Source organism: Crocodylus siamensis, chromosome 3 (assembly GCF_052110815.1).
Source record: "Crocodylus siamensis isolate JL-2025a chromosome 3, ASM5211081v1, whole genome shotgun sequence".
Lineage (NCBI taxonomy): Eukaryota > Metazoa > Chordata > Crocodylia > Crocodylidae > Crocodylus > Crocodylus siamensis.
Window position 1 is genome coordinate 260924979 of NC_143397.1, and position 13596 is coordinate 260938574.

At 47.0% G+C, this 13596-nt stretch overlaps 1 protein-coding gene across 1 annotated transcript in view; it reads right to left on the reverse strand.

Annotated features, from left to right (window-relative positions):
- IQANK1 (IQ motif and ankyrin repeat containing 1) overlaps positions 1-13596 on the reverse strand; it is a 104423-nt gene that overhangs the window by 62993 nt on the left and 27834 nt on the right. The window contains exons 4-6 of the mRNA XM_090040980.1: positions 9980-10113; positions 2289-2453; positions 1613-1804 (exon numbers count right to left, since the gene is read on the reverse strand). Coding sequence (XP_089897106.1) covers positions 1613-1804; positions 2289-2453; positions 9980-10113 — 491 coding nt within the window. The remainder of the gene's footprint in view (positions 1-1612; positions 1805-2288; positions 2454-9979; positions 10114-13596) is intronic.

Here is a 13596-nt window from a genome sequence, read left to right on the forward strand (position 1 = left end):
GAAACTATTGAACAGCATCACACCTAATACTCTGCACACTTGAACACCCTATCAGAGCCTGTCTGAATTCCTTGTCTGAGAATGATTCTCTGCTAATACCTCATGTCTGAGATCTGTTAGTTAGTTAGCTATTCTTAATCTATTTAAATATGCTCTAATGATATTAGATTTCCTTGCATATACTGCACCTCAGAATAAGATACACATCTTGTTTTTGAAAAGCAGAAAAAAACTATAGTAAGTAATTGAGTAACAGCAGCTAGGGAGCCTAACCTGATCAATGTTCTTCTCCCTGTGGATCACAGGCAGACTTTACTTTCACTTTCTCCCCAGCAGAAACTGTTCTTACATACCTCTATAAGCTGTCTTTTTGGACAAAGGCATGTGTGTATGTGAGAAAATACAGTATATTATGCTTGTTTTTTGCTAAGAACACTAGGTGGCATTAAGCTCAAAAACTTGCAAAAGTCTCTTCTATTCATGCACTTACTTTATCAAACAAAACCTGTTTTCCATAAAGTCATGCTGACGGACATAAATTACAGTCCTATTCTTCAGTGTTTAATTAACAGTAACCTGTATCAGTTGTTCTTTAGTGTGTCTGGTGCTGATATCAGGTCAACAGGTTTGGAATTACTGAAGATTTGTCACTTGCCTTTTCTGAACACTGGTTCAATATTAACATGATTCTAATCTTCTAGAATGTCCTGACATATCCAATTTTATTAAAAATGAATATCAATAAGCCAGAAACCTCCTCAGCCTGATCAAAAGAACACTGTTGAGGAACATATCCCCTTCCTAAACAAAGGAGACACCTGGAGCATATGTCACTGAGCAGTGCCAAAGTGTTCAACAAGGAGCAGATTTTGAACCCCATGGATTTTTCTTCTGCTGTACCACTAAAACCTCTTGTACAAACAAGAGGTTTATCCAATAAATAAATACCTAACTGAAGAACATTTCAGGTGATTTTTTGTGCTAACAGGCACAGGTTTCCCTACCAGTACTATCAATCATTAATTAACCATACTATTAATTTCCACTAATGCTAGTACAGTGCACAGAAAGCTGGCAGACACTGCAATCTATTCTTACCATAAGGGGCAAGAAAGAACTGAGGTAAACTGAGCCCTTTCTGCCACTCACTGCTCCTTTTGGGTGGATCATCAAAAAGGCATTTACAGCATAGGCTTGATGACAATGGATACTAGAAAAGAATCTGATCATATGTAAGCCAAGAACAGAACAAGAAATGTCCTTGACTACTGTCCTACAGAATGCAGGATTTAGCATAGCCCTCCACTCCAATCCTCCCAATGAGCAAGTCCCTGCCATATGACTATTAAGTATGGACCCCAGGCACTGGCCTGAAGGATGGTTACTTACTAAGGATTGAACTGAGCACTCTTATCCCTGTTACAAATCAGGAAGCATGTTGGAGAGCTGTTAGCTGCATACTAAGCTAGCTGAGCCCTCAGTCTGAATGAGCTCTCACAATAATGCTTTCACAGACTGCCGTGAGCCATGCTCAGCTGAATCTCAGGACAATTCCTGATTTACTGGTGGCCTTTTTTGGTTGACCCATTTCCTCCCCCACAACATTTCTCACCTTGCTGTTTGGATTGGCTCCATTTTCTATCAGCATCTTGATAGCATGAGGGTGGCCACCTCCTGCTGCCTCAGAGAGGGGAGTGTTTCTATTGGCATCGGTGCACTCCACTATCTTCATGTGGTTAGAGAGACGTGTGGCCTTTCCTTTCTCATCCATACTTACTCCATTCTTAGTGTCCAAATCTGACACCTCAGTAGAGACACAAAGGCAAACACAGTGCATACGGAAAATGAGGAAAAAGTGCTCTCTGCTTTGGATACCATAGGAATTGTGTGTTAGTTGATAGACTAATGTAAAAAGAAAGATGCAAACTATTTACCATTCATGGCACAGTAACATTTTCCAGACATACCAGAAGCTGGCGCTTTGCACCAAAGCATTCACAATGTGATGCAAGACAAAGGCTTGGAACACAATTCCTTAGTTCTCTACTTTATTTTTTTTGCTTCTCCTTTGCTAACAAACAAAAGAGCTTCCTAGGGAGGGAGGTGGGGGGAGGGGAAGTCTTATTTCTGAAGACTTCTTTTTAGGAGTCTTCAACAGTGGATCAGGGTACATTAATTAATTTATTTAGAAACAAAGAGAGCTCAAATAATATTCTGATCCTATATTTTCAGAGCTCACTGAATATCCCAGCTACCAGATAACCTATCCTTCTCCTCCCTGCACTTACTTCCTTTAGCACAGCTTTCATTTCATCCACATCCCCCTCAAATGCCGCCTCCAACATCCGTTTCTTTCTTTGCTGCTCTTCTCGCTGCTTCTTCCTTTCTTCTTCCTCTTTCTGTCGCTCCCATTCAGCTGCTACCTGCTCCTTCTTCACCATTGCAATGAAGGCCTGCAGTGAAATGTGAACTGTGAATGTGAATACAGAAGGCAGGGAATCCAACCACCTCAAAAGAGAAGCAAGGTGTATGGAAACTGGCTGCTCCAGTCATATTTTTAATTTGCATTGCAATAACATTTAGAGGTCTAATTAGGGGTTAGGGTGTAGGAATATATACAAAAATGTAAGAAAGAGAGAGTCACTGCTGCAAGGAATGTATACTGTAATAACCACAAAGGGAGACAACTGATAGACACAAAGAACAACTGTTATTAGGATGGGGCAGTGCAACAAAGGGAGATTTCTGATATACAAAAGATATGCAGTCAGCTATAAAAAGCAGAGCTGGAAGGGACCTCAAGAAGTCACCTAGTCCATCCTTGGTCCCGGGCAGGATGAACTGAACATGAATATCCCCGCCCAAAATTTGTCAGTCTTAAAAACCTACTTTTAAAAACTGCCACTGATAGAGGTTGTTCAAGTTCCCTCAGCAATCTGTTCCGGTTCTTAATGTTTCTTGTAGTAGTGAATTTCTCCAAATGTCTAAACTTAATCTCGTTTGCTGCAATTTAAACCCATTAGTTCTTGTCCTCTCCCCAGGGGACAAGAAGAATAATTTATTACTTTCCAATTTACAGCAACCTATTACATGTATGCTAGCATGACTCCTCTATGTGTTCTCTTATGCTTTTCACAATTTGTCCAAGTCAAAGGCAACAAGTCCAATTTCTGAAAGTTAAAACTATTCAAATTCAAATGAGAAATTAGGAAAAAAAATTTAACAGAATAACTAAGCAATGGAACAGATTCCCACGGGATGTAACTGATTCTCTGCCATAGGAAATATTAAAGTCTAGAGGTGGTATCTTCTTTAAAAATTCTCTAGTTGAACTACAAGTTTCCAGGACACTTTCATGACATGCTGAGTAAAGTTCCCTGGCATGCATCATGCTAGATCACACTAAATGACCTCTCTGATTCTGTCTGATCTTATAATAAAAGCTATAACAAGTTGTGCACACTCTGATGGCAGGAAGTCCTCAGCCCTTCCTTCTCCTAGCCAGATTATTATTTCTGCAACAACTCACTGCCTTCAGAGTAGGATTTGACCGACTAAAAGAAACTGAGTTTCCCTATGATGTTTTTACTATTATGATTGTGAAGTAAACCTTCAAAACGTGCCCAGGCTTTGTTCAATTCATGTCAATATGGAATGAGCATAATGATGACAATTTAAATATTAATATTATTAATTAGTTTTTCAATGATTAAAACATACAGGAAAGAAAAGACCAAAATCACATAGATGAAGATCTACACAATGTACTAAGATCAATCCTCAGGACATAGCTGAATCTGTAAAGATGTACCATATGCAGTTTTTCAGTTTCACCACTGGTGGACCCCTAAGCATGTTTAACATTTTATATCGTAAAAGCTATAAAGCTGTCTACATTTAAAACTGGAAAGGCGGGGGAAGGGGTGGCAACTAAAAGTGACTACTGATCTAAAAAACTCCTATGGAAAAGGCAGAAAACTTCAGGTTGAAATGGAAGGGGGAGGATGGTCCCAAATATTTCATAGTAGCTAGGGTCAGAAGGGACCTGATCAGATCATCTAGCCTGACCCCCTGCCACAGGCAGGAATGAATGCTGAGTTCACCGGGCCCCAGACAGGTGATCATCCAAACTCCTCTTGAATTTGCCAAAGGTAGGGGCGAGGACCACTTCCCTAGGAAGCTGGTTCCAGATTCTGGCTACCCTAACTGTAAAATATTGCCTTCTGATCTCTAACCTAAACCTATTCTCCATCAGCTTATTACCATTGTTCCTCGTCACCCCAGGTGGTGCTGGGGAGAACAGGGCTCTTCCTATTTGCTGATGATCTCCCCTGATGAGTTTGTAGGCAGACACCAGGTCCCACCTCAGCCTCCTCTTGTCGAGGCTGAACAAGTTCAGGTTCCTCAGTCTCTCCTCATAGGGCCTGTCCTGCTGCCCTCCCACCAAATGGGAGGCCCTCCTCTGAACCCTCTCCAGGCTGGCCACATCCTTTTTAAAGTGCAGAGCCCAGTGCTGGATGTAGTACTCCAATTGCGGCCTGACCAATGTCGCATAGAGGAGGAGTATCACCTCTCTGGACCAGCTTGAGATGCATCTTTGGATGCATGACAAGGTATGCCTGGCCTTGCTGGCTGCGGTCTGGCATTGGCGGCTAATGTTCATCTTGGAGTCAATAATGACACCAAGATCCCTTTCTGACTCTGTGCTTTCAAGAGGGGAACTCCCCAGCCTTGCACAGTATGTATGCTGTGGATTCCTTCTCCCAAGGTGCAGCACCCTGCATTTATCAACAGTGAACCCCATCTTACTCTCATCTGCCCACCTTTGTAGTCTATCTAAATCTAGTTGCAGCCTCCATCTCCCTTCAAGTGTGCCCACCTTGCCCCACATTTTAGCGTCATCAGCAAACTTGGACAACGTGCTTTTAATCCCCTTTTCCAAGTCATTAATGAAGATGTTGAACAGTGCAGGCCCGAGGACCAAGCCCTGGGGGACCCCACTGCTCACATCTTGCCACGTTGAGTACAACCCATCCACCACTACTCTGTGGGTATGCCCCATCAGCCAAATTTTACCCACCCAACTGTGTAGGCATCAATGCCACAGTCACCTAACTTATTGATGAGAATGGGGTGAGAGACAGTGTCAAAGTCCTATACTGCAGTCGCTCGGGGATGTAGGGGTGCAGTCAGGAAGCCCAAGGCAGAGATGGAACTGGGACTAGCTTCCCAGATTAAAGACAATAAGAAGTCCTTCTTTAAATACCTAGGGGGTAAAAAGAAGGTTCTGGGTAATGTGGGGCCCCTACAGGACACGCCAGGAAATTTGGTTGTCACACCAGATGACAAAGCTAACATGTTTAACGATTTCTTTGCCTCTGTCTTCCTAAGTAGAGACCAGAACAGTCACCTCCCTGCTGGGCCCCCCTTGGGCTCCAGGGGAGGCACACCTGGGCCAAGGGTTAGTGAGGAACTAGTTAGGGAACTTCTGGAGGGACCGGATGTATTCAAGTCAGTTGGTCTGGACAACATCCACCCTAGAGTTCTAAAGGAATTCGCCGAGGTCATTGCAGGACCCCTGGCACGGCTTTACGAGCACTCACGGTGCTCTGGTGTGGTGCCGGAGGACTGGAAGAGGGCCAACATGGTTCCCATCTTCAAAAAGGGGAAGAAGGAAGACCCGGGAAACTATAGGCCAGTTAGTCTTACCTCATTCCTAGGCAAGCTGTTTGAGAAAATTATTCTAGCACATATCCACGAGGGGCCAGCAGGGGACTGCATGCTTAGGGGCAACCAACACGGGTTCATCAGTGGCAGGGCTTGTCAGACCAACCTGGTGGCTTTTTACGATCAGATCACCAGATCATTAGATGCAGGGGTAGCAGTGGACATCGTCTTCCTGGACTTCCGGAAGGCTTTCGACACTGTCTCTCACACTGTTCTCATTAAGAAACTGGGGGACTGTGGTGTCGACACCTACACAGTCAATTGGGTCGCCAACTGGCTGGAAGGCCACACCCAGGGGGTGGTAGTGGATGGGTCCTTCTCAACCTGGAAGGACGTGGACAGTGGGGTCCCGCAGGGATCGGTCCTCGGGCCCACACTATTCAACATCTTCATCAGTGACTTGGATGAGGGGGTAAAAAGCACCTGTTCAAATTTGCTGATGACACTAAGATGTGGGGGGATGTGGGCACACTGGAAAGAAGCAACAGGCTACAGTCGGACCTAGACAGGTTACAAGGGTGGGCGGATGAGAATAGGATGGGATTCAACACTGACAAGTGCAAAGTGATGCACCTGGGGAGGAAAAACCGGCACCATACCTTCAGGTTGGGGAACTCCCCTCTTGTCAGCACAGAGGCAGAAAAGGATCTTGGAGTCGTCATTGACTCCAAGATGAACATGGGCTGGCAGTGTGGGGATGCAGTCGGGAAGGCTAACCGTACCTTGTCATGCATCCACAGATGCATCTCGAGCAGGTCCGGGGAGGTGATCCTCCCCCTCTATGCGGCACTGGTCAGGCCGCAGTTCGAGTACTGCATCCAGTTCTGGGCGCTGCATTTCAAGAGGGATGTGGACAACATGGAGAGGGCCCAGAGGAGGGCCACTCGTATGATCAGGGGACAGTAGGGCAGGCCCTATGAGGAGAAGCTACGGGACCTGAACCTGTTCAGCCTCCACAAGAGAAGGCTGAGGGGGGATCTTGTGGCCTGTTATAAACTAGTCAGGGGGGATCAGCAGGCATTGGGGGAGTCCCTGTTCCCCATAGCACTGCCAGGAGTGACCAGGAATAACGGTCATAGGCTGGCAGAGGGTAGATTTAGGCTAGATATCAGGAGGCGCTACTTCACGGTCAGGGCGGCTAGGATCGGGAACCAGCTTCCAAGAGAAGTGGTGCAGGCTCCTAGCCTGGGGGTTTTTAAGAGGAGGTTAGATGAACACCTTGCTGAGGTCGTTTGACCCCAGTACTCTTTCCTGCCATGGCAGGGGGTCGGACTAGATGACCTACTCAGGTCCCTTCCAACCCTAGAAACTATGAAACTATTAAAGTCTAGAAAGATTACATTCATGGGGTCAGCATCATCCAAGGATTTAGTTGCTTGGTTATAAAAGGCAATCAGGTTGGTCAGGCAGGACCTGCCTTTGATGAACCTGTGCTGATTGCCCCTGAGTATGATCTCCCCTGCTGGACCCCCACAGATGTGCTCCTTGATGATTCTCACCAAGATTTTCCCGAGCAATGAGGTGAGGCTTATGGGCTTATAGTTCCTTGGGTCCTCCTTCCTCCCTTTCTTAAAAATTGGGACCACATTAGCTAGTTTCCAATCCTTCGCCACAGAACCATCCTTTCACAGAACCGTTACAGAGGGAGGGAGACAGACAAGGGTATGGGGGAAAAAAACAAAGAAATATAATCAAGACAAAAGGAAGTGGTTCAAATCCTTCCTCTATTATTTTCGTTCCAGAAGTTTCTTCCCATGGTGGAAATTATGAAGCAAAATTGTCCCAAAAGTGTTATTAAAGTATTTTTTGACAATACAAATCAATGTGCAAGGTTAGCAGAAATGAATTGCTCAGGAGCATGAATTAGCCAGCTAACAGTGGTTGCAGGTGCTAGGCTCTGTGCTGTACAGCAGAGCTAAGGCCTGCATGTGCATATACCCACCCTATTGCTATACAGGCAGTCCTCAGACTTACGACACAATTAGTTCCTCAAAACCGCATCTTAAGTCGAAACGTTGCAACTCAGAACCATTTTCCCATAGGAAACAATGTTATAAATAGGGGACTGGATCCTACACTAAGGCCCGATACCCTATTTTCACTAAATAATCCAGAATTATGTACTCAATTAATTATAGATGAGTCACCTAGCTATGTTAATGTATTTATATTGTAAATAGCCATTGTACTGATTTGGAAGGACTACTTTGAGGTGACTTTGCTGGACTTTTTGAAGGGCTCTTGGCTGGAGTCTTCTCAGGAGTCTTGGCTGCTTTCTTAAAGAAAGTGTCCAAGGAAGTTTGGACAGATATAGTTTCATAGTTTCATAGTTTCATAGTAGCTAGAGTCGGAAGAGACCTAGGTAGATCATCTAGTCCGACCCCCTGCCTTAGCAGGAAAGAGCACCGGGGTCAGATGACCCCGGCAAGGTGCTCATCTAACTTCCTTTTAAAAATCCCCAGGCTAGGAGCCTGCACCACTTCCCCTGGAAGCTGGTTCCAGGCCCTAGCCGCCCTGACTGTGAAGTAGCGCCTCCTAATATCTAATCTAAACTTACCCTCCGCCAGCTTGTGACCGTTATTCCTGGTCACTCCTGGCAGCGCACGGGGGAACAGGGACTCCCCCAATACCTGCTGATCCCCCCTGACCAGTTTGTAGCAGGCCACAACGTCCCCCCTTAACCTTCTCTTGTGGAGGCTAAACAGGTTCAGGTCCCGTAGCCTCTCCTCATAAGGCCTGCCCTGCTGACCCCTGATCATACGAGTGGCCCTCCTCTGAACTCTTTCCATATCGTCCACGTCCCTCTTGAAGTGTGGCGCCCAGAACTGGACGCAGTACTCCAGCTGCGGCCTGACCAGTGCCGCATAGAGGGGGAGGATCACCTCCCTGGACCTGCTCGAGATGCATCTGTGGATGCATGACAGGGTACGGTTGGCCTTCTTGACTGCCTCCCCACGCTGCCGGCCCATGTTCATCGTTGAGTCAATGACGACTCCAAGATCCTTTTCCGTCTCCGTGCTGGCAAGAGGGGAGTTCCCCAACCTGTAAGTGTGGTGCCGGTTCTTCCTCCCCATGTGCAACACCTTGCACTTATCAGTGTTAAACCCCATCCTATTCTCATCCGCCCACCGTTGCAACCTGTCAAGGTCAGCTTGTAGCCTATTGCACCCTTCTAGTGCACCCACATCCCCCCACATCTTAGTGTCATCAGCAAACTTGAACAGGGTGCTTTCTACCCCCTCATCCAAGTCACTGATGAAGATGTTGAACAGTGCGGGCCCGAGGACCGAGCCCTGCGGAACCCCACTGCCCACGTCCTTCCAGGTCGAGAAGAACCCATCCACTACCACCCTCTGGGTGCGGCCCTCCAACCAGTTGGCGACCCATTTGACCGTGTGGGCATCGACACCACAGTCTCCCAGCTTTTTGATGAGGACAGGGTGAGAGACAGTGTCGAAAGCCTTCCGGAAGTCCAGAAAGACTACATCCACAGCAACCCCTGCGTCTAATGATTTGGTGACCTGATCGTAAAAGGCCACCAGGTTGGTCTGACAAGACCCGCCACTGATGAACCCATGTTGGTTGCCCCTGAGCATGCATTCCCCCGCAAGGCCCTCCTGGATGTGTGCCAGGATAATTTTTTCAAAGAGCTTACCCGGGATTGAGGTAAGACTAACTGGCCTGTAATTTCCCGGGTCCTCTTTTTTTCCCTTTTTGAAGATAGGGACCACATTGGCCCTCTTCCAGTCCTCCGGCACCTCGCCAGAGCACCACGAGTGCTCATAGAGCCGCGCCAGGGGTCCCGCAATGACCCCGGCCAGTTCCTGTAGAACCCTAGGGTGAAGATCGTCCGGACCAGCGGACTTGAACACGTCCAGCCTCTCCAGAAGTACCCTAACTAACTCCTCGCTAACCCCTGGCCCAGGCGTGTCTCTCCCGGGGCCCGAGGGGGGCCCAGCAGGGAGGTGGCTGAACTGGTCCCTACTTAGGAAGACAGAGGCAAAGAAATCGTTAAATATGTTAGCTTTGTCATATTCTCCAGGGAGATGGGCAATGCAGTGAACTTGTTTACTGGCGAGGCACTGGATCAAGCGTCATAAAGTTGAAACAGGGTGTTAATTTATAAACACTATAAGTGCCATTCGTTGTAACTGGAAAAGTTGTAAGTCAAGGACTGCCTCTACTGGCGCTGCTACCAGCCTCCTAAACCCTCTTTTCCTTTTTCCAAAGGAAAGCTTTCTCAGTTTCTTACCTCTCTCTGCAGACACTCCATTAACTCTTTATATTCCTTCTGTTCCTTCAGCCGCTTGTCTTTCTCTCTACGGGCCAGGACACAGCGGAAAGCACACTGCAAAGTCAGAGCAGCCTTTTCTTTGTAGCTTAAGTCTGTATGATGCAAAGAGAATGAAATAACATGGACTACAACCCAGCATAGGTGCAAGATAGCATGGTAGCACACAGAGGTCATGGTAACCCCTGGTTGAAGGAACAGCTGCAGCTTACTGGTTTAAAGATAATTAATCCTTACAAACAGATCTAGATTCCAGGATTCATGGCGGCGCCTGCCGGTGGCTATCTAGTGCTTGCTGCCCTTGGGACTCATGGTCACTCCTCTATTTGCTCTCACCTGCCACCCCTTGCTGGTCCTATTTCACGGGGAACAGGAGGCTACCCAGTCTCCCAGATGGTCACTGTCTCACTGCCAATCAATGCACTGGCAACACAAGACCTTAGGGATCCGTCTCATGGCTCCAACCCTCCCCTCAAACTATATCCATGCTTCTCAGATGTTGCAGATTAATGTCCTGTGTGCCCTCATCCCACAGTCTCCCTCTCTATCTGTTAATCAGTCAGCTCATCTAGTGGACCCATGGTTCCAAGTCCTATACCCAGCCATTATCTGGATCCCATGCCTTTAAGAGCCCCTGGCCCCTGAATTCTCAGCCTGTCAAGGGGCTCCCATCTGCTTCAGCCTCCTGCAGCTCACCTGGCTGCTTGGGCTCAATTCAGAGAGTAGGCTTCTTCTGCTTTAATTTAGGCATGCTCCCCGTGGCTCTCCAATACCCCCGGCCCCTTAAGTACCCCAAATGGGGACCTCCTCCACCACTTAGTCCTGATGCCCGGTCCTCCAGAATTAACTCCAATGAATGGCATATGTCCTGCAGCTACAACACAAACTCTCAGCCTATCAGCTGCCTGCCATGCCTCTCCTTGCCTGGAGTCCTATTTTCTGCTGGCAAGTCTTCAGCATCTCCCAGGCCTTCCAGCTTGCCCACAGCCAGGCTCCCCTTACCATTAGTTCTGTGGCAGTGCTCCTTCTGCTTCAGCCTCCTGGGCCAGACTGAGTGCTTGGCTCAGGCCCTGGTTTATATCTAATCCCAGCCCTGCCCCCTTCCTGTTGGCCACCCTGGCAATTTATACCTGTGACTGCACAAGACCCCATACTGTCCATAGGGTTGCCAACCTTCCAGGATTGCCCTGGAGTCTCCAGGAATTAAATATAAATTTCCAGGAGACTGCTGAAAGTCACCCAGGAGATAAGTGATAGGGCATTCATTAAAATAAACATTAAATGTTGAATCTGATTTATGCCATAGTCCAGTGGGGGCGGGGGTGTTTAAGTATAATAGCAATGTGCATTTGCCTTCCTAATGTAAAGTCATTTAGAGTTGACAGCCCTAATTGTCCATACCAGGGCTCAGCCCTATTGCTTTTCTGCAGAGTAAGTAGTTCTGCCCTAGGCCCTCCTAGCCAGGGCTTCCCTGTATTTACTTCCTACCTCAGTGTAACAAGGCAGTTCTGTCCATTACAATCACTCAGAAAAAAAAAAAACCAGGGAATCATGGATCGCTCTCTTCAACATATGTAGTGGTCAAAGTGTGGAACAGATCATTATTGTCATTGCTGCTATTCACGACACTGTTCTGGTGTTAAATGACAGAAAAGATCTTTTTTGGCTAGAACTTCTATCAAATTCCATCAGCCCAGAAGGAATCCTGTTTCATTTTACCTCCTTGTACTCCCTGGGATAAGCTACCTGTCATCCTGAGAAAGAGGAACTACAGTATCTAAGAAAGAACTGAGGCTGATGCTTTTTCTAAATTTAATAACAAGGGGAGAAAACAGTAGGCCCATTAGTTTGTATTCTTCATATTATATAATCATGGAGTCCCCTCTGGACTTCAAAATGATGAATCTATGGAAACTTGTGCAATCTAACCCAAGTTATTTCAGGTTTTACAGGACTGAAAATAATAGCATTTTTCTTATAAAGTTTCTGGGTTTCTTTCTGCTTCATGGTATTACAATCTACACCAGTAGCTCACACATGTTAAACTGTCCTGTGATGACTAGATTTTAAGTTATTTAATACAGTGGACTATAAACTTGTTACAGCCCCTCAGACTAGCACAGTCAATGCAGTTTCTACAGACAGCAACACGCAAGAGAGTGAGGCTGTCAGCATAGCAACTGGCTGCTTTGGATTCCCTAGCCAGAATACCCAGGTGCCCATTTACAGCTGGGTTGACAGGACAGATTTTAACACAAGTCCAGAATAAGGTTCAGACTCGCACCTTGGGAGCATAGCAAGACAGCTGAACCACTCAGCCTTCCCCTCCCAGGGCTGGACCCAGAGAGGTGCTTTCAGACCCTGCAAGAATAATGTCTCCATCCCTCCCATACCATCCCCTTGCATCTATCCTGTTAACATGGAATTAGTTAAAAAAAATAAGAGACATGCAGGATGGAGGCAAGCGACCAAGCGTGCAAGTACAGCAAACAATGAAATGGGTGTGAACTAAAGTTGCTACTGAGCCTTGTGCTCTCTAGTAGTCTCTGTACTTCCAAGGCTCAGCAGGTCATGCTAAGCTAGGTAAGCAATCTAAATGGCCCCTGGCTGTCTCCCCCAGCCTGCCCCACCCATCCTGGGTATGAACCTCCTGAGTCTACTGCTCATGCCCTTCCTGTGTATCATCACTCCAAGCCTCTCCCAGTGTAACAGTGGATCTGAACTTTAACCTCTGAAGTCAAAACTCCTCCAGGGTGGGAATGCCCAAGCAGTGGGCTCCAACCACACAAGCCTGGTAGATATTCTCATGTCCCTGCAATGCTTGCTCTGTACAACAGCTGTCAGTGATGCAGCAATAGTGATTTTCACAGCCTCTGTTCCTGGGAATCTGTGCAAACCCAGCACAAATGTGTGGTCTGGCACAAGCTTGCATTCCTTTCTCACACAACCCTTTTGCAGCTCTCTCCATAGGCAGGCAGGGACAGGCAAACATGCCCCAGGCCATTTCCCAGACAAGAAATAGCATCTAGTGAAGTTAAACATTTTTATATCTATGACTTGCAGTTAAGATTTTTAGGAGCTCTTTAGTGTATGCTAAGGACCTGATGGCAGACTACCACACTCTGGGCGGCATGCTGAAAGAGATAGGTGCACAGGTGGTATTCTCTTCTGTTCTACCAGTGAGCGGACGTGGAAGACAGCATGAGACATGCATCGCAGAAACCAACTGGCAGCTTCAGAAATGGTGTCTTGAGGTGGGCTTTGGCTTCCTTGACAACGACCCACACATCTGATGAGATACATGCTGGGATGGGACGGGCTCCACCTTTCCCCTAAAGTTAAGTGTGTGTTCTCTTCTAGGTTGGCAGATCTCCTCCGGTGAGCTTTAAACTAGGTTGGTCGGGGGAAGGGGAAGACGAGGGAGGAGGAAGCCTTGGACCGCTAAACCAAGCAGCACTCACAAGTACAGCCCAGTCTAGACCGATGAGCGGAACATATGCACAGGTAAGCAACAGGGGCCAGGGCAATGCTGTGATTAGGGGCCAGTGCACACATCCACAGGAGGCCTCAAATGCCTC